The sequence below is a fragment of the Schistocerca piceifrons genome, chromosome 3 (genome assembly GCF_021461385.2).
Source record: "Schistocerca piceifrons isolate TAMUIC-IGC-003096 chromosome 3, iqSchPice1.1, whole genome shotgun sequence".
Lineage (NCBI taxonomy): Eukaryota > Metazoa > Arthropoda > Insecta > Orthoptera > Acrididae > Schistocerca > Schistocerca piceifrons.
The window spans coordinates 499,809,124-499,829,631 of record NC_060140.1 but is presented as its reverse complement, the minus strand read 5'-3'; the positions used below and the strand labels follow the sequence as shown (position 1 = coordinate 499,829,631).

The 20,508-nt window shown below is 43.0% G+C and overlaps 1 protein-coding gene across 4 annotated transcripts in view; it reads left to right on the top strand.

The window, feature by feature from the left end:
- Positions 1-19,547, top strand: part of LOC124787895 (BTB/POZ domain-containing protein 1-like) — a 472,019-nt gene extending 452,472 nt beyond the window's left edge. For all 4 annotated transcript variants that reach the window (XM_047254870.1, XM_047254871.1, XM_047254872.1 and 1 more), the window contains 4 exons: positions 5,924-6,025; positions 7,847-8,047; positions 11,056-11,258; positions 14,583-19,547. In XM_047254870.1, the coding sequence (XP_047110826.1) occupies positions 5,985-6,025; positions 7,847-8,047; positions 11,056-11,258; positions 14,583-15,313 (1,176 nt within the window). In that variant the 5' untranslated portion in view covers positions 5,924-5,984 and the 3' untranslated portion in view covers positions 15,314-19,547. The remainder of the gene's footprint in view (positions 1-5,923; positions 6,026-7,846; positions 8,048-11,055; positions 11,259-14,582) is intronic.
- Positions 19,548-20,508: the final 961 nt, after the last annotated feature.

Genomic DNA, 20,508 nt, shown 5'->3' with positions numbered 1-20,508 from the left:
AGTTTCTGTCTTCATTCACGCGGAGACATACTTTTGTGCCATTAAGCAGCCTGTACTCTCCCATGCGAACGGTTGTTGAACTGGTGCAATAATTTGTCTGATGTCATAAAAGTAGAAACAACTTTTAAAGATTATTGAGTACAAGAAAACGCGTTATTAATCTATTTTCTGACTGCCTACAGCTATTAGCCAGATTTGATTCTAGAGACTAGTAACAGTTAAGAAGGGATGCGATATAGATTTTAGCAATTCCCACGTGATCAGCTGTTGGGTCTGTTTTATTTTTTATTTTTAATGCGAAGTATGAAATGATGTCAATGACAAGATTCATTGATGACGCAGTAGTCCTCAGTGAAACTCAAGAAGAATTACACAGAGACAACAGAAGTCGTGGAATAGCGATATGATCGTATAGGCCTACAGATGTTGGTTGTATCGCATACGCAAGTCACTAAAGGGCAGTGCTGTCGTTTATACTCGGGCGACTCATGTGAAAAAGTTTCCGACGTCATTAGAGCTGCACGACGGGAATTAACAGTCTTCGAATGGAAATTGGAGCTAGGCGCATGGAATATTCAGTTTTGGAAATCGTTACGGAATTCAATGTTGTGAAATCTACAGTGTCAAGAGTGTGTCGAGAAAACCAGAGTTCAGGCATTACCTCTCACCACGGACAACTTAACGACCGAGAGCAGCGGCGTTTGCGTAGAGTTATCAATGCTAATAGACAAGCAACATTGCGTGAAGTAGCTGCAGAAATCCATGTGGGACATACGACGAACGTAACCGTTAGGACAGAGCGGCGAAATTTGGGGTCAAGGGGCTATGACAGCAGACAACCGACGGGAGTTCCTTTGCTGACAGCACGACATCACCAGCAGCGCATCTCCTGGGCTCGTGACCACATCGGTTGGACGCTAGACGACTGGATAACCATGACTTCGTCAGATGAGTCCCGATTTCAACCGGTAAGAGCTGATGGTAGGTTTCGAGTGTGGCGCAGATCCCATGGAGCCCTGGATCAAAGTTGTCAACAAGTCACTGTGCAAGGTGGAAGTGACTGCATATTGGCGTGGGCTGTGTTTACATTGAATGGCTGAGTTCTTTGGTCCTTCTGAACCGATCATGGACTGAAAATGTTTATGTTCGGCTGCTTGGTGACCATTTTCAGCCATTCATGGATTTCATTTTTATGAATGACGATGTGCCACGTACCGGATCACGACTGTTCGTGTTTGCTTTGAAGAACATTCTGGAGAATTCGAGCGAATGATTTAACCATGCAGATCGTCCGACATTAATTCCATCGAACATTTGTGGGAGATAACATAATCGAGAGGTCAGTTGTTGAATCCATGCTACGTCAATTGCTGCACTACGTCGGGCAAAAGGAGGTCCGACTCGATATTAGCAGGAATCTCCTGACTTTTGTCACCTCAGTGTACAGGGCGTGCTCAATGGACTGAACAGTGTAATGAGTGCAGGATATGAATTGAGAGTAAATCGGAGAAAGGTGAAATTAATGACGAGTAGGTTTTATGTCACCACCACTCTGGGACCTTTACGGCGTAAGGCTAATAGGAGAGATAAAGAAGATCCAACTAAGAGCAATAAGTTTCGTCACAGAGTCGTTTAGTCGCCGCGAAAGCGTTACAAGTTGTACATCGCGGAGTAGCTCACTACTGGTATTCCGAGAGAGTGCATTCCGGGAATAATCGGACAACACGTTAATACCTTCCACATACGTGTCGTGAACTGACCACCACGATAAAATACCAGAAATTAGAGCTGATGCAGAGGTTTACCGACAGTCATTCTTCACACACCCCATTCACAAATGGAACAGGGAAGGACGTATGAGATAGTGGTGCCAGAAGTTCCCTCTGCGACACACCGTCATGTGGCGAGCGGAGTTTTTATGTAGATGTTGTAGTAGCGAACAAAAATAAAATTATATTGCCGTACTTCGCACAGAAGAAATGAAACTTGTAAATAACATGATAGTTTGTGGTTTATTTAGAGAAATATACTCCAAAGTTCCTTCTTAAGCTGTTCAGTTTGGCACAGCTTCAGTACCAAATTGTTCAAATAGCTCTGAGCACTATGGGACTTTACATCTGAGGTCATCAGTCCCCTAGGACTTAGAACTACTTCAACCTAACTAACCTAAGGACATCACACACATCCATGCCCGAGGCAGGATTCGAACCTGCGACCGTAGTGGTGGCGCGGTTCCAGACTGTAGTGCCTAGAACCACTCGGCCATCTTGGCCGGCGCTTCAGTACCCCTTGGAAATTAGCATTTTCAGTCATCACAGCCCTTCTCGACAGTGCTTCAGTCTGCCTCCTCTGAATCAGTGCTAAGGCACAATACGGAGTTGACGCGAAGCTCGACCTACACAGGATATTTTCCGCAGGCACAACGGCGATATCTGTTTCACAGAGACGCGGAAACGAGCCGGCTAAGTGGTGCCAGGGGCGGCTGTGACGTAATTCGCACATCGTCACTGACCGAGGTCACGCCCGCCCCGCCGGTGACCGCTTCCTTATAATTGGAAGCTCAGATCGGTGGACTGACTTCGCGCACCATTACAGTCGTCCACATTTAAAAGACACATTTACTCACCCAACTATCGTACTTGGAGGAAGAAAAGTGACTGTGGGCGCAGAAGACAGGGAAAACCTTTCCAATTACGCGGCTGAACCTGTGCTTCAGGGTCTCCCAGCCATTCATGCCGTAGGACTTTACATTCAATTCCAGCTAAACGCGTATCTCATGTGGACAACTTGCTTGCGTCGAAGAACAACGGATGGGATATTTTATCCCCATAACGTCAATTGTCGAGGTTCTGGAAGAACTTATATTTTGTTGTGCCAAAACGTTAAAGATTGCAATCGCACTTCGGCGTTGTCGTTGAATAATAGCTCCGACAACGCTATAAGTGAAAATAATATACCATATTACTAGCACTGCTATGGAGGAAAGGTGGCAAATTCGTTTAAAAAAGGAAGGACATCAGAGACAGAGCATGAACCCTGTCGAAAGCCTTGGAGCTATAGTCTTTGTACAAGATATTTCATTACGTGTCATATGGAAAGTAAAAATGTGACTCGCGTATCTGAATGACTTTAAATTATTTGAGAGTCTTGATCTGTTGATTTTTATCGCTTCGTTGACAATAATGTTTAGTGCATAAACAAAAGATCTGAAGGAACTATTAGAAACACTGAAAGAAAAGCCTCTATTCTTGTACTGTTCTGTTGTAGTGTTAGTAGCTTTTTTACAGTGTTTTTCTGTCCTTGAAAATATATACACCCCACTAGAAACATGTTATCTTTGATGGTATCTTTTGTCTGGAGCGTCAAAAGTTTTTAACCAATATGCTTCTGGCTTCTATGTATTTTGAGGTGTCGTCTTTAAAGAAATATAGTAATCGTATTATGCACAAATGTTAGTCTTTTACCACGCACAAAACCTCTGTTGGAAACTTACTGATTATTTTGATTACTGAGTTCTGTGGTTACACAAACTAAAATATTATGTGATGTAGTCAGTTACTCTACAGGGTATCTAACTTAGTTATAATCTGAAGTGATATCAGTGCGAATTTTCCGGCTGTTGTTCTACTTAGTTACATATTATATGTCCTCTGCCGTCAACTTCTTTCCGCCGTACTGTACGTTAACTGACTACATCACGTACTACTTTAGCATTTGTAACCGTAGAACTCAAAGTTCACAGTAATCAGTACGTTGTCAGCAGAAGTTCGCTTACGGCAAGAGACCAACATCTGCGCAGAATACGATTACTCTATGACGACGCCTCAAAACACACAGAAACAAAACGTATATTGGTTAAAAATATTATGCGTTTCAAAGAAGGGTGCCTTCAAAGACAATATGTTCATAGTGCGATCGTTATGTTTTCGTGCAGGTATCGGATCTTATTCTCATGATACGTGCTCCTCGCCTATAATAGAATTCCTTTTTTTTTTTTTTTTGCGCCTGAGAACAGAAATTCAACAAACATGGGTATTCCTTTTTTTCACACTAAGGACTTACAAGTGAATCGACTCACACAACAAGATCGAAACGGCTTTGCCACTTATTCAGCAGACTCACTAGACAACTAAACAAGCAGCGAACAATGTTGTGTAGCGTATACAGCTCGTCCAGCAGGTGTAGGAAAACAAATGTTCTCATTAAGCTCTTTAAACTGAGAAGAAACAGCTCCAGTCAGATGTGGTGAGTGCATGTCAGCTGAAAACTCCACATCACAGTTCTAAATCCCGTTGGCTCTGAACTTTTCCAATACTTAACGTCGTTGTGGGTAGTGAACATGCAGAGATGTAGTCTGGCGTTCATTTATGTTGCACTTTAAGGATTAAGTCCCCTTGAAAGTTTCTGAGGGAACCTTTTCAGAGTCCAGAAGACGAAAAGAAGACAGCACTTCCAATAAGACTATTTCGCAAAGAATTACACTGTTAAAATCACCCTTTAAATTACTACTATTTTACTTACTGCATCTAGCAGTATTTCGTTTCTCAAGATAAACATAAATATTTTTAATGTCGATTACCTTGGAGACAAGAATTGTTGATATTATCATTATTATTACTATTATTACTGTTACTAGTACTACTGTTATTACTGTTACTGTTGTTACTATTATTATTATTATTACTATCATTATCATTATTATTTTTAATCAGACATGTTTCACCTAACTGTATTGGGCATCTTTAGTGGCTTGCAAAGAAATAAAAGAGAATAAAGGTTTCCATAAATTACTGTAACCAGTCAACTTTTGCTTTATTCTTCAATTTCTGTTTCTCATGATCGCTTTCAAATCGCCTAGCGATTCATGAGCAGATGGTACATATTTATTGCATGATTGCAGTATTGTGGTGGTTGTGTAGCTGAAGCGAAACGTAAAAACGAAATATGTAAGCCACTTCCACGTCCTTTACAAAAAATAAATAAAACCTTTTATTTTCGTTTTGTAAAGCACCTGGAAGTTGTTACCCGAGGCTAAATTTGTGAATTTTTATTCTGTTTTGCAAAGCGCGTGGAAGTTTGTGCCTATGGCCAAGTTTGTGAAGTGTTGTAAAATTACCGTCACTGGAAAACATACGTTGTGTTTTCAGAAATATTGGTGCATCAAGAACAGATCAACAGATACAAACAACTGTTAAGTAAAACAACTAAAGCGGTCCATAATGTGAATAATTCTCGCCACATTCAGTACTTACATGTTTCGTTTTTACATTTTGCCACAGCTAATACGATCCCCATAATGCTGCCATTACGCAATTCGAAAATGATAATGGAAAATAAAAACTGAAGAATAAAACAAAAGGCGACTTTTTGCAGTAATTTCTGGAAACATTTATTCATCACAGTAGCAGCGTTCCACATCCATATTGGATAAAAATTTGAATAAAAGAGTATATTGTTTGCTGGACCATAATTATTAAATTTTTGGGATATGTAGTGTTTCATGACAGCACTTTTAGATTAACTTAATGTTTACATTACTTACAAAAGCTGGACTGTAAATGTTAATGTAACCTAAACGGGCTGCCATGAACCATTTCATTTCTCAAAAATTTATATTCAGACAAACAGTAACCTCTTTTGTATCTTTATAGGCAACTGAAGATGCCCAACATAATCAAATGAATCGTATCTGGTTAGTAACCAAATAAAAATTTTATTTGCGAAAGACGAGTAATAATTATATTTTTCTTGAAGATAAACAGCATTACAAGAAAACATCATTTTCAGAGAACTCACTTGCTCTTAAAAGTTGACAACGAAATCTGCTGGTGGCTAGCTAAAATACAAATTCCGTTTATTTTATGATTTGTACTTTTCCGGCCACGTAATTGTTTTACCCATTTGTTTTCCTTTTTCGTTACAGAAAGCTACATCGTTACGTGAATCACCCGGCAAGGACTGAAGCAAAATTTCTTACAAGCAAGATGTGTTCCGCTATTTCAACAACACCTCTTTTGGCTAAGAGGTAAGTTTTTGCATCCGCAGTAATCGAAGGCATAGTACCTTTGGAATGTCACTTAGAAAGCATAATTGTTACAAAGTGTGCCTAGTAGCAATTAGCAGACTTAAATATCCAGAATGAGATTTTCACTCTGCTGCGGAGTGTGCGCTGATATGAAACTTCCTGGCAGATTAAAACTGTGTGCCGGACCGAGACTCGAATTCTGGACCTTTGTCTTTCACGGGCAAGTACTCTACCATCTGAGCTACCCAAGCACGACTTACGCCCCGTCCTCACAGCTTTACTTCTGCCAGTACCTCGTCTCCTACCTTCCAAACTTTACAGCAGCTTTACAGCTTTACAGCAGCCGCGCGGAATTTCAGAAAAATTGGACGATTTATTCAAGAGAAGCAACTTAACAAATTGAGCATTTCAATAATGCATTGGTCCACTTTTGCCCTTTGTACAAGCTGTTATTCGGCTTGGTATCGATTGACAGAGTAGCTGCATGTCCTCCTGAGGGATATCGTGCCAAATTCTGTCCAATTGGCACGTTAGATGATCGGAATCCAGAAACGGTTGGAGGGTCCTGCACATAATGCTCCAAACGCTCTCAGTTGAGGAGAGATCTGGCAACCTTGTTGCCCAAGGTAGTGTTTGGCAAGCATAAAGGCAAGCAGTAGAAACTCTCGCCGTGTGATGGGGGGCATTATCTAGCCAAAGTGTGAGCCCAGGATGGCTTGTTATGAAAGTCAACAAAATGGAATGTTGAATATAGTCGACGTACCGCTGTGCTGTAAGGGTCTAGTGGATGACAACCAAAGGTGTCCTGCCATGAAAAGAAATGGCAACTCAGGCTTTTATTCCTGGTTGTTGGGCCCTACGGCGAGCAACAGTCAGGCTGGTACCTCAGCACTGTCCGAGGCGTCTCCAGACACGTCTTTGCTGGTCATCGGGGGTCAGTTCGAAGTGGAACTCATCACTGAAGACGGTTCTAATCCATTCAATGAGATTTCAGGCCGAAGATGAGTCTATGGAGCCCCAGACAGCGGCGGGATACCAACCCGACTGCAGCCCGCCATACGGCCCGACAATAACGAGTGGTGGTCTGAGGTGCCATTTCTCTTCATAGTAGCTCTCCTTTGGGTGTTATCAGCGGCACCCCTACAACACAATGGTGCGTCGGTGAAGTTCTACGCCCTGTTTTGTTGCCCTTTATGGTAATCCTGTTTGGGTCTACGCTTGAGTCGGTGAAAGTTTGTACTGCTGGTCTTCCTGATGCCAAAGCCAATTTTGGCCAGCAAGGCCGGCGGATCTCTCCCCAATTGAGAACGTTTGGAACATTATCGGTTGTGCCCTCCAACCAGCTCGGGATTTTGACGGTCTAACGCGCCAGTTGGACAGAATTTGGTACGATTTCCTTCAGGAAGATTCTCAATTTGTTAAGCTCTTTCTCTTGAATAAGTCATCCATTTTTTTTTTTTTAAATCGTAACAATTTGTTTGTCTGTTCATGTACACCAAATCTACCGATTTTCATTTCGTTCAGATAATTCCTTTGGGGTGCGTCACTTTTTTCTTTTTTTCCTTTGAGTGTATTTTCTCCAGTAAGCTTATTTTTCATAAATCTTGCACTATAAGTAGCTTCACTTTCGCCTCGAACCACAGCGTTCCGAGTGGGGGGCCAGTGGATGGTGTTATTAGGCATGTACATCTGATTAGCCCTAACGGAACAGATCGAGTTTCTGGAGCATGCGCAGTACCTTTGCCTAAGCTCGTCCTAGCTGCAGCGGCGCGCCCTGTGGAGAGCGGCGTGGTGACGGTGTGGGTGTTGCCTTTGCGGCAGGTGCGAGTCGACGCTGCCGAACGAGGCGGACAGCGACGTGACGTTCCTGGTGGGGCCGGACGGGTGCCGTGTGCCGGGCCACCGCAGCGTGCTGGCCGCCGCCAACCCCGTCTTCCGCTGCATGTTCGAGGGCCCGCTCGCCTGCGGACACTCCGTCACCGTGCCGGACGTCCCGTGGAGGGGCTTTGCCAACCTGCTCAGGTGAGCCGCAAACTCTCTCTCGCAACGGTGCTCTGCACAGTGAACGCAAGTCATTGGGGACAGTATTGTGCTATGGGGGCATTCAACTGGGCTTCCATTACCCTGTGATAGAAATCGAAGGCGCAGTGACAGCTGTGGACTATGTAAATATTACTTTAGGCGTCCGCCTCGATAGCTGAGTGGTCAATGCGGCCGAATGCTGTGCAAAGGGACCCGGGTTCGATTCCCGGTTGGGTCGGAGATTTTCCCCCCTGAGGGGGGGCGCAAGTCGCCGAAGTGGCGTCAACTCGAAACACTTACACCAGGCGACCGGTCTACCCGACGGGAGGTCCCAGCCCACGACATCTCATGGTTGTTTTTTTTTTTTTTTGTGCTACTTGCATCACCTCGCGCTTGATTTCTACGCCGACGGCGATGGCATCTCCCAGCAGGATAACTGCCTGTGTCACAATCATACTACAGTGATTTTAAGAGCAAGATAGTGAACTCACGTTGATGTTTTTGCCAACAAATTCGTGTGATCTCAACCTTATGGAACACATCTGGAGCACTATTGGGCGCCATTTCTGCTATCACACACTACCGGCCTGTAATTTACGGGAACTACGTGATCTGTGCGTAGACATTTAATCGCACGTACCTTCATTAAATTACCAAGCATTTGTCGAACGTATATCACGTAGAACTTGCTCCTGTATTGGGTTACACAGGGGGATCATCACACTGTTAAGCGGGTAAATGAAATCAAACGATCGCGTGGCATCGTTCGCCGTGACGTCCCATCCGGGAAAGTTCGGCCGCCGGGTGGAAGTCTTATTCCAGGTGAGGCTACATTGGGCGACTTGGGCATCGGTGATGATGAGATGATGATGAGCAAAACACAACACCCAATCCACGGGAGGAGAAAATCTCTAATCCAGCTGGAATCGAACCCAGGCCCGGTGCATGGTAGGCAAGTACGTTACTAGTGAGCTAAGCAGGCGGACATTAAGCAGGTGTTCATAATGGTTTGAGTCATCTGCATGTGTTATGCCTCCACTGTCGGTAATACACTGTTCAAAAGAATTAGGGGAACGAATTTATTAACATCTGTTATGTTAAATCTGTTTTGTTACAGCCAGTACCTGTGGTCTTAAAGCATGACTTGAGATCTTCGCTTTCAATGTAGGTAACAACTAAAATCATTCGTCGTCTATTTGGCTGTGTTACGCACTACGACGTGAGGCGTCCCCTCAGAAGGAAGTGACTACCGGTGTGCCAGTATTTTCTAGTGAGTTACGCAGATGGCAGTTAACAATATGTGGAAGTTGTACTCAACCAAACACACGCAATGCAGTGTAAGTTACAAGGGCGATGTGCTTGATCCAAAAAGGATGGACTTTCGGTCTTGTTCCTCCAATGCTTCTCCGTGTGTCATCCACAGCTTGTGGATACGCTACAGGGAGACAGGTTAGAACTCATGGTGGGTTGGAAAGATCGCTGACGCATTACGACCCTACGTGAAAACCGACATCTCCCCATCTCTGCGTTGCGGCGTCGTACGGACACAGCCAGAGCGCTGCAAAACTATCTCAGAAGGGCCACTAGAGTCGCTGTGTCCGACTAGAGTCAGACTGCAACAAACAGGTTACGAAAAAGGACCTTACGAACCAGATGTCTTGTTCAAGTATGCCACCTGACACGAGAACACTTTGCAGCTGGTCTTCAGTTCCGCCGTTCCCATGTCAACTGGCAGCTTTGTCACTGGCGAAACGCGTTATTCACAGCTGAGTCCAGATATCCTCTGACGCAAGATGATGGCCATGTTCGTGTGCGGGGACCTGTGTTGAGCAGTACCTGATAAAAGTTGTCCTGGAAATCGACAGATTTCCAAGATTGTATGATACTGTAGGGAGACTTCAGTGGCGTCAGCCATACAGACTCTGTCGTTATTCATGGTCGGCTTACTGTCAGGCAGTACATAGAACAGATCCTGTTGGGCGATGTGGTGGTTGGTGCATCAGGTGGTGGTCGTGTATTGCTCGTAATGCCAGGGCCCATGCGGCGGGAGTCAGCAGCGATGTCTTGCAAAGCCTGGAAATTGAAGTAATGGAATGACCCGACCTAAGCTCCATCGTGCGTATGTGGGACGTGCAGACGTGTTCGTGCTCGTCCTGTTCCACCACAGGCTCTCCAAGGAGTCCCAAGGGCTCTCGTTGAAGAATGGGAACGGATACCACAGGGCGACATATGTAGACATGCAGAGCATGCTACGTAGGTGTCACGCGCTGATAAATGCTCACGCAGGGCATGCATGTTACTGAATCTCTCAAATTCCAATGAATACCACCCAGGATGAATGGATTAATGATTGGCCGGCCGCGGTGGCCGAGCGGTTCTAGGCGCTTCAGTCCGGAACCGCGCGACTGCTACGGTCGCAGGTTCGAATCCTGCCTCGGGCATGGATGTGTGTGATGTCCTTAGGTTAGTTAGGTTTAAGTAGTTCTAAGTTCTCCGGGACTGATGACCTCAGATGTTAAGTTCCATAGTGCTCAGAGCCATTTGAACCATTTGATTAATGATTGTTTGTACGTTTTTTCGGCATCTGTCAGACATTTCATTTCTTTTTATATAAACCATCGAGGATATAATGATGTTTTCTTGTGTAATTAATTTGTGAAAGGTAAAGGTATAATTTGGTAACATACGCAGTCCCCAATTAATGCTGAATACAGTACGGCAGACGCCCAAAATCATGTGCCCCTAAGTATTTTGAGCACTGTATTATTGACTCCCCTCCTCCTCTCACGCTGAAGAAACGCTTGCGGAATGTCCTTAGTGTTCTGGAGTCTTATCTAACGGCGGATGATTCCGGCACGTTGTTTAGGCACCTCTAGCAAAGCCGGCGCATCTGCCGGTGACACAGCGCGCAGCGCACGTGTCCCAGAGCCATCGACTGTTGCTGCTGCGTATGCTCAACTAAATGTACGTCTGTCGCTGACTGCGGATGCTGCTGGCTGTGTGCGTAGGTTCCTGTACCAGGAGCCGGTGCAGCTGCCCACGGTGCAGACGGCGCTGGCGACGCTGTACGCGGCGCACAAGTACCAGTGCCACGGGCTGCAGCTGCTCTGCACCCAACACCTGGCCGCCAGTCTCGACACCTCCTGCGTGCTCGAAGTCTTCTCCAACGTGCGCGTCTACTGCGACAGCTTCGGCTGCGTCACGAAGGCAGGTCAGTTGTCACGCAAGCTATGGCTTACTCCGGTACCTATGCCTCGACCGCCAGGGAATAACACTTAAAAGATCGGAACTGCTTAGAATTTAGAGTGCGTTGTTCTGTTTTATCCATGTGATGAAAGTAAAATATTGCGACATAGCTGCTACATGGAGTCGCGAAAGGTACACGCGACCAGGTTCGAATGCATGTGCATTCTGCAAAATGCTATAGGTCGCTAAGGAAAAAGTAATTCACTAGAAGCAAACTTTATTATATATATATGAAGATGGTATCTGTTCTTTCGGACATGTCCGCACTATGAATATAGTGCGGGACAATAAGTTGCGAACGTGGATCTCACTGGAGGCGTGCCAGAGATAAGTCCCTGCAGTCACACTATCCTCTGTGTCCTCGGTGGTTCAGATGGATAGAGCGTCTGCCACGTAAGCCGGAGACCCTGGGTTCGAGTCCCGGTCTGGGCACACATTTTCAACTCTCCCTGTTGACTTATTTCAACGCCTGTATACAGCTAAGGTATTCATTTCATTTTAATGACTTTATTAGTCCAGTATTACGCGTTTCGACATTGCCATCATCAGATATCCTAGAACATCGTAGTGCACCTGGATGCAACATGTAACTTTTGTATGCACGTGTAGCCTGAGGTTCCTGGATATCTGACGATAGCAATGTCCGAAACGCTTAGTATTGGACTAATAAACTCAGGTTGCATCCAGTCAATTACTATTTTTTTTTAATCTTATCGGACTTAACTGCTAAGGTCATCAGTCCCTAAGCTTACACACTACTTAACCTAAATTATCCTAACAAACACACACACCCATGCCCGAGGGAGGACTCGAACCTTCGCCGGGACCAGCAATGACTTTTCCCTCAACGACCTATTCAGCACTTTACAGATTGCATATAAAATTTTGCTGTTTTCAATCAAAATTAATTATTTCTCTGCCTTTGATAATTTCTGTCTCGTTCTATTTCCAACTGTGGCCAAGAATAGAACATTGCTTATTAACAAACTTTATCATAGTCCTGCTAGAAGTTTTGGATTGTCTTCGTGTGGAAAATTTTCCAAAAATTCGACAACATTTGATTACAGCCATCCATTTCTTAAACTATGAATATGGAAGCATAATCTCGATTGATACCTTCACCACCTTTAGCTGAATTTAACTTCGTAATAAACCACCCAAAGAAAAAAAAAACCATTGCAGCTTCATCCGTTTGGAAAAATAGCCCACGCTACACGACAAGTTAAAAATTTTACGCACGCAACCATTCCGCCCATTCCGCATTAAAATTGACATTTCAGTTACTCGTACACTATTGCGCACAATATACTGATACGACAATAGCTAAATATTGCTCTTCCCCCGATAAGTAACTACAAACTAACGTACAGAAAATGAAACAATTACAGATAACGCTGGAACATATCGAAAAGTGATACATTCCACGAAACAGTATTAACAGAGCTAAATATACGTATACTGTGTATGATGGATACTGTCAACGAAGCTTTATATATATATATATATATATATATATATATATATATATATATATATATATATATATATATATATATATATATATATATGTGTGTGTGTGTGTGTGTGTGTGTGTGTGTGTGTGTGTGTGTGGATATGGGTGTATGTGAACACTATTTACCTGCATTTGTTTGTTTGTTGTACTTTGTTACATTTATGGTGTAACTGTGCAATTGACGTGACCTATTTTTGTGTCAGAGATATTTTATTATTAAAGTCGATTTTTATTGTTATCGAATGTAAAATTTAGGATTGCCTTTTGTTCTGAATTATCTGTACATGAAAACAGTTTTGTCAAAGTAGGTTCTTTATCTCAAATTTCGGTGTGTTCGTTTAAAACATTGTTTCGATTTTTGTAAGGTGTATGCGGATCTCCATCTTTTCTAGAATGTTCATATAGATTCCCTTTTCCACTCTATGAAGAACAGAATTATTACTAGCTTTAGCAAACTTCGGACCATTGTCTTTTTTTGATACCCTAGAGTGCCCGGAACTTCTGCAGGGCTACTGGTGCACAGTCAACGTTCTTGTAAAAGAGCAGTGCCAGCAGCGCGATCCTTGATGGACACAGTCATGTTGGGCGTCGCGGATGCAACTGAGGAGCAGCCCTGAGCCGCGTGTTTGCTGGTGTGCATATTCTGACACTTACAGCGCCATCTATTGGTCAAATTTTCATTAACATTTTTTTCCATGACGTTCCCCCTGTATCAACAATTTGCTGCCTAGTTTTGACGTCATTCTCTTTCTACAGCGTTTTGAAATTGGAAGTTTAATTATGGTCCCTTGCACCACTTTTCTTGATTATTCGAAACGAGTAACAAAAATAACTTACGTTAAAGAGGCGAAACGCGTCGCATTACTGAATGAAATGTGCATTTAAAAGCAGAAAGACGTCTTGAAATATCTTCCCGAGGCTGTATTCTTCTCGAAAGCACTCTAAGGTTTTCAGCTTAAAACAACAGTTGCACGCACTCGACAGAAATTAAGAACAAGAAGGAATCGTAAACAGTAGTCTGCTGATGTTTTGGCTCTAAGCAACGTACAGCGTAAGTCTATAGCGCTGACTGCGTTACGTGGCCGGCCGGAGTGGCCGAGCGGTACTAGGCGCTACAGTCTGGAACCGCGCGACCGCTACGGTCGCAGGTTCGAATCCTGCTTCGGGCATTGATGTGTGTGATGTCCTTAGGTTAGTTAGGTTTAAGTAGTTTTAAGTTCTAGGGGACTGATAACCTCAGCAGTTAAGTCCCATAGTGCCCAGAGCCATTTTTTCCGTTACGTGGTTTGCAGAAACTGTGTTTGTTAAAGCAGAGGTTGAAACTACCGCTTCAGTTGTAAGGCTTTTTTTTCTTTTTTCTTTTTTTTCTTTTTTTTTTTTTTTTTTACACCCCATGAACAGTTTCGGGCTAATACATGCTCATCATCAGATGTGATAATTTTGGGCTGTGACCGCGAGAGCTGCGATGGATAGGACGCGGTGTGCCACAAGTGGGATCAGTGTTCGCTCTATGGTGGTACACCACATCCCCTACTCTCTACCGCGGCGCTCGTGGTCACAGCCAAAAGTTGTCACACCTGGTGAGGGACATGTATTAGCCCGAAACCGGTCGTGGTCTAAGCACTCAAAAATGAAAAAATAAAAAACTCTTACAACTGAAGCGATATTTTCAACCTCTACTGTGATGCTCAGCTGCCTGTGTTCCTGTGGCAGTATTCTTTGCGTTCGTTAAAAGTAAAGGATACTGAGCTCACCGTGACTGTTACGATTCTGTAGCCCCGGAGGGTGACGAGTGGGCGCCCTCCGCGCCGCCGTCAGACGGCGACGAGCAGACGGCGCTGGCGGCGGACGCTGAGGAGGCGGCCGGGCTCGAGGCGGTCGTGGCGGGCTACGCGGCGCTGCGCCGGCGCTGCCTGCAGTTCTGCGACGAGCGCGCCGACGACGTGCTGTCGCTGGAGCAGCTGGAGGACCTGTCGCGCGACGAGCTGCTCGAGGTGGTGACGCGCGACTCCTTCGCGCCCTCGTCGGAGGCGCTGCTGTTCGCCGCGGTGGTGCGCTGGGCGCGCTGCCGCTGCCTCTGCTCGCAGCGGCCGCTGAGCGCCGACGACCTGCGCGACGAGGCGGGCGACGCGCTGCTGTACGCCGTGCGCTACCCCTTCATGTCGCTGCAGGACTTCGTCGACGGGCCGATGCGCAGCGGCCTCATCTCCGGGGAGGACGCCGTCTTCTTCCTGGACCGCATCAACCGGCCGGGGGCGCCGCCCGCGGGGCCGCCGCCCAAGCACCTGGAGGCCCACCTGGACAAGATGTCCGCCCCGAGGGTGGGCGGCGGCCGCAGCAGGCGCAAGAGCTCCAGCCCCGTGGGGCGCCACGCGGGCGCCACCGCCACCGGCTGCCTGCAGAGGAAGAAGACTGCCAAGAAGGACAAGAAGCACAAGGGCAAGGACGCGGACGCCGACGGCTTCTCCTTCTACTTCCTCAGCTGCCTGTCGTGCATACTCGACTGAGACGACGCCCTTCTGGAGTGCCTCGCTGCGCGGACTCACTCTTCCTTCGTGCTTCTTCACTGAAGTTCCTGCGACAAGCAACACTCGCAGCCAGAAGGAGTCGGAGCTCCTCTTTGTAAATGAGAAGTGGCTGCAGAACGACAGACGAGTGCAGTATAGACTGAACTACTTCGTGTGACGCAGTTTTCCTCGTCGAGAGATCCAAACATTGTAAATTACAACTTGAGAGCTGTAGTGTCGTCTGTGCAGTGTGTCTTTCAAGAGACACTACGTGATCAAAAGTATCGATATATACCAAAAATTGTTGTCCTAGTTAGCCCGGTCAATTAGAATCGAACCTCTTCGAATCAAACCCCTACGGTTGATAGATCTCGTCATCGAGAACAACTTTTGTCACAGATGACGTATTCGCTGTCACTTCCCGGTCACTTTAGACATCCTTCAGCACTCGTCATCCCTCGGACGACGAGATTTCACCGAAAGCTGAACCTGCTAACCAGATGCACTGTGTACTATACACCCCAGTTTACTGAAAGAGTGATTTTCAACAAGAAAACCTTAAGAACACTCTCTCAAAATGAATAGTGATATTTTAGAAGCTAATGAGGAACTTTAATTTCGTTTGGCCTACTCCCATTCATACGGAGCAAATGACTGGATTATAGGCAACACACAAGGCGTTCGCGCGCCACAGATTGACTACTCTTTGCCACCTCGCTGGGGCATAACCAATACAAAATGACGTTTACCATCACTCTTAAGCGTCGGCGAACATTTTCTCTCTGACAGAAGTTGTTCCCCTCGACGTGATGTATCATCCTAGACCTCTGATGCAAAGACGTTGAAACACCCTGTTTATCTATCGCTTCGAGTCGATCTTAGATTGTCAAAAAGAGGACAGAATTAAACTGAGTTGTATCACTGTTATACAGTCTCTGCAAAGAACTTCAGTAGTGGTAGCTACTGTTGTAGATCTATCTGATTTCCGATGGTTTCGGGTGGCATTGGTATGAGACATAATGTGATTTCTAACCAGACTGATAATCCCATTTTTTTCTGTTTGTTATTTTGACGACTGACTTATATATCTCTTCAGCTGCCCCCACCGTCTTAATTTCAACAGTTCGCTCTACTGCACCTCAAGAAGTCACTTACTACAGTAATCGTAATAATACGCAGAAAGAGATTTTCACTCTGCGGCGGAGTGTGCGCTGATATGAAACTTCCTGGCAGATTAAAACTGTGTGCCCGACCGAGATTCGAGGCAAAGGTCCCGAGTTCGAGTCTCGGTCGGGCACACAGTTTTAATCTGCCAGGAAGTTTAATACGCAGAAAGTCCGTAAATCCAGTGAGACACCCGTAAATAAATCTTCCATTGATCTGTGTACACCGGCATGTAACCTGTGTCTCGAAGAATCCCGTAAATGTTCCATCAGCTCGCAGTAGAGCAGTGGGTAGATGAAGTGCTGCAGTGATACCACTCCCCTACAGTACAGTGTAATGAGATGGGAGCTCTGTCACTTTGATGCACTCAGTCTAACTTCCAAGTTTGTTTCCGTTCGTAGGCGGTAAATAAACCGTAAGATCAATGTTGCAACACTCTTCTGACACATCGGCGTATGGGGCAAACAAGCAGATCCAGCTATCTCGCCCTTACTTTAGTCCCCCGGTTACATGAAGTTCGCGATATATTTTCTTCAACATTGTCCAAATACTTTTGATCACATAGTGTACACTTTCCTAACAAAGCTGCCCCTAGCAGGCGAACTCACACACTCATGTCACCACACAAATGATCTCATGCACTCGTCAAGATCGTATTCTCTGTGTCGTTGTTTCCGGTTGACTTTCTAGTCCACCCGTCGGGTGAAGGCGGCTTCCGTCTGTTAATCTCGACAGTTTCGTATTATTTAGTTCCCATGCCTTATACCTTCATGAAGATTCCTTGCTTTCATAAATCGATTCGGCATTTTTAAAAGTATATATTTCAGTTTTATGAAATGATTGTTATATGTAGTATCTACAGCAATAGGCACTGATCATTCACACAAAATAAAAGTTTGTAGCTAATAATTTAATAACTGTGTGGCTAAGAACTACAATAGCAACAAACAATCGCTATTGAACAGAAGAAATTCATTTCTTGGGCTTCTGTCATACTGTATGTACTCACAAACTGAAATGACAGAAAGATAATTATCCAATCATATTTTAAAGTTATGTCCTTCAAAGGATCTATACAAAAGAAATTATTTTTTTTATATTGTCTTGATTATTACAGTGTGCATTTCAATTAACTGCCATACTGCCGTGGCACGAATGTTAGTTATTCGAAAATGACTGTTTTCACTACACCCTCAGTGCTTTTGGAGAGCTGATTTACTCTCAGATGTAATTATATCTCCGTCTTTTGTAATGGTTGCTGCAATGTAATTGATGCACAGCGTTACAAAATTCCTTACTCGCCTTTATTTACTGAGTACAACTTTACATCATAACAATAAATGTATATTTTAAATGCCATTTGGAGCTGTGATTAAAGTACTTCAGATAATGCTTTCGTCTGCATTAGGCTTTATATGTTACCATTTAATGCTTACAATAAAGAAATGTTACTCTATTATAGAACTTGTTTGCACCTGTCAACTGTTTATTGATAAATTCTTGTGACTCTTGCTGAAGAATTGGTGGTTCTTTGTGTTTTTGGAATGTCAATGATGTTTGCGAATTTTACGTTTTTAGTCATATTGTACTGTGAGCAAAATATGTGAAACAGGCCACATACCTACAGCAAGAGTTCAACAGTATAGATTGTTATATTATGAATGTTGAATAATTGATGATCGCTACATGATATTGGTAATTTATATTTTAGTGAACCAGTAATCAGAGAAACTATGCGTAAATTGTATTTTTGTGTCGAATGATGACCTGACAAATACTTGCAATGTCCAAATTTGAGAACAAAATTGTATTTTTGTACATTATTCGCAGCCAACTTGTGTCTTCACCTATTTCAGTCAGGTCAAATTTGATGATTTGTTGAGTAGTTCCTCTCTTTCAAAGAACATCGTTCAATGTTTTTAAGATATAAACAAAATATTGTTGCAACTCCTGCCCAAATATTACACTGCCTAAAACGCTTGCACCAAATAGGCAAACCATTGTTTTATGATTTTGTAATTTATATGTGGTACCTGTATAGACCCAAACTGTTTAAATGGAGAAAACAACAGGAGAAACAAACTTAAAATATGTACTACTTTTCTTGTAAATTTGTGTTTGATTCTCCTGTAATTAATGCTAGTCCACACCCTCTATGAGGGAAAATAGAAAATATTAGACTCCCATGCCATATTTATAGTAGAATATATAATGCTAAAGAGCAAAATATTATGAATGTCTTATTGATGTAATAAATGTTGAACCTACTATTTTTATTTTTTTTAACCTAGAAAATGATTTAAAAATTCTGCAGCACAGACTGTAAATCTTACTAGAATCAGTGTTGGTTTTTGTTTAGATTGAAGCAGAATTCTTGGGTACTGCAATATTTATCAGAATCAGTACTTCATACAAAATAAGATTCATTGAATAGTTGATTAAATCAATTCTGTTCGAGTGGCCACATGTCACAATGGCTGTATAAAGAGTATTTTGTAAACATAATTCTCTTTGTGTACTTTAATGCTGAAATTTTTTTACACCATACTTTTTGTGCCTAAAATGCGATAGCCTCATCAGTGGATGGTCTGAAATATTATATCGTTTTTGTTTTATTTGTGCTAGTTATAGATTTAAAACAGTTCATAGCCTGATTTTTTACATGAAGTTGAATGGTATCTTCAAGTAATCTGTGGCCACATGGAGTGAAAACTCTAAAATCATAGGGACTGTAGACCTAACTGTATCACTTCTCTTTATTTACAGAATATTTCACTTTATTTACAACATATGCTTAATTTTGCTATTAATACGTCTTCAACCAAAAACTTTGTATTATTTCAGAATACCAACTAATGATACCTCTTTGTATTAAAGGCAAAATGCTTATGGTATAATAGATTTCAAATTTTAGAGTGCAAAACGCGTTCTGCGTATAAACTAACTTCTACGTTGATTAATTCGTTATATCTCACTACTACTAGTTATGTGCTGTGGCATACAATGACGTATGTAATGAGGCAATTCTGGAGACAGCGTCTAAGAAAAAACTAAACCAGACAATTGCAATAGGTGGAAAATGTATAAATTATTCAGTAAAATAAAACTTTTTCACTTATTTGCAATCTTTAATTCAGTGAATAAACTAAACAATGATCTGATTAAAAAATTCATTGTTTCTAAAAATTAGTTTTCATTACTCTGACACAGTATAACATACAGTTTTTTTCGTACATACTACTTCGAACTTTTTTAATTCTGCTGATTGCCAGCTGAAATAGCTTTACAATTATTTTGTTTTAAGTATATGTCATACAGAAAGAGTATACAAAGTCAAACGCAGCCTTATCTAAATAAGAAATTAGTGTTTTCAAAAGTTTCTTCTGTCTTTAATACGAACTGCTGACATCAGTTCCATTAGCATTATAATCATAAAAGATGAAATCTTCCTCAACAACATTGAACAGAGGAAGTTTAAAGTATAACAATACACAACCAGGTGTATCACTCGTATACAACATGCCAGATGGCGATTCTTTTAATATCAATAGTGTACCATATCCCAAGAAGGATAAATAAAATTACAGTTTCATTTTATAGGAAATTACACTGTCGAATTGTGAATGGTACAATGATTCTCAGTATTTTAGAGTGTCTTCCACATGTGTACTCAATTTCAAATAATACTCTCCAGAGTAGTGCAAAACCCCATTGAATTTTCAATAGTGACGTTTCCATCAACTGAAATCCGGTCCCGCTAGGCTCAAATTTGAGGATTTTCTTACAAATGCCTAACACCACTTGAGACCTGGTAGTCAAGGAAGGCAGTAATCGGTTACGGTTGTGGACAGGGCTGTAATCAGTTACTATTGGTACCCTTTTGCAATTACACACATTTATTTTAAAAGTGTAATTCCAGACTCAGCAATAAATAAAGGTATCACACATTATTAACGATGGAATAAACAACTGTGTAATTAATAGTGCTTCAGTGCGTTACAATTTACCAAATGAGCATAAAATACAGACAC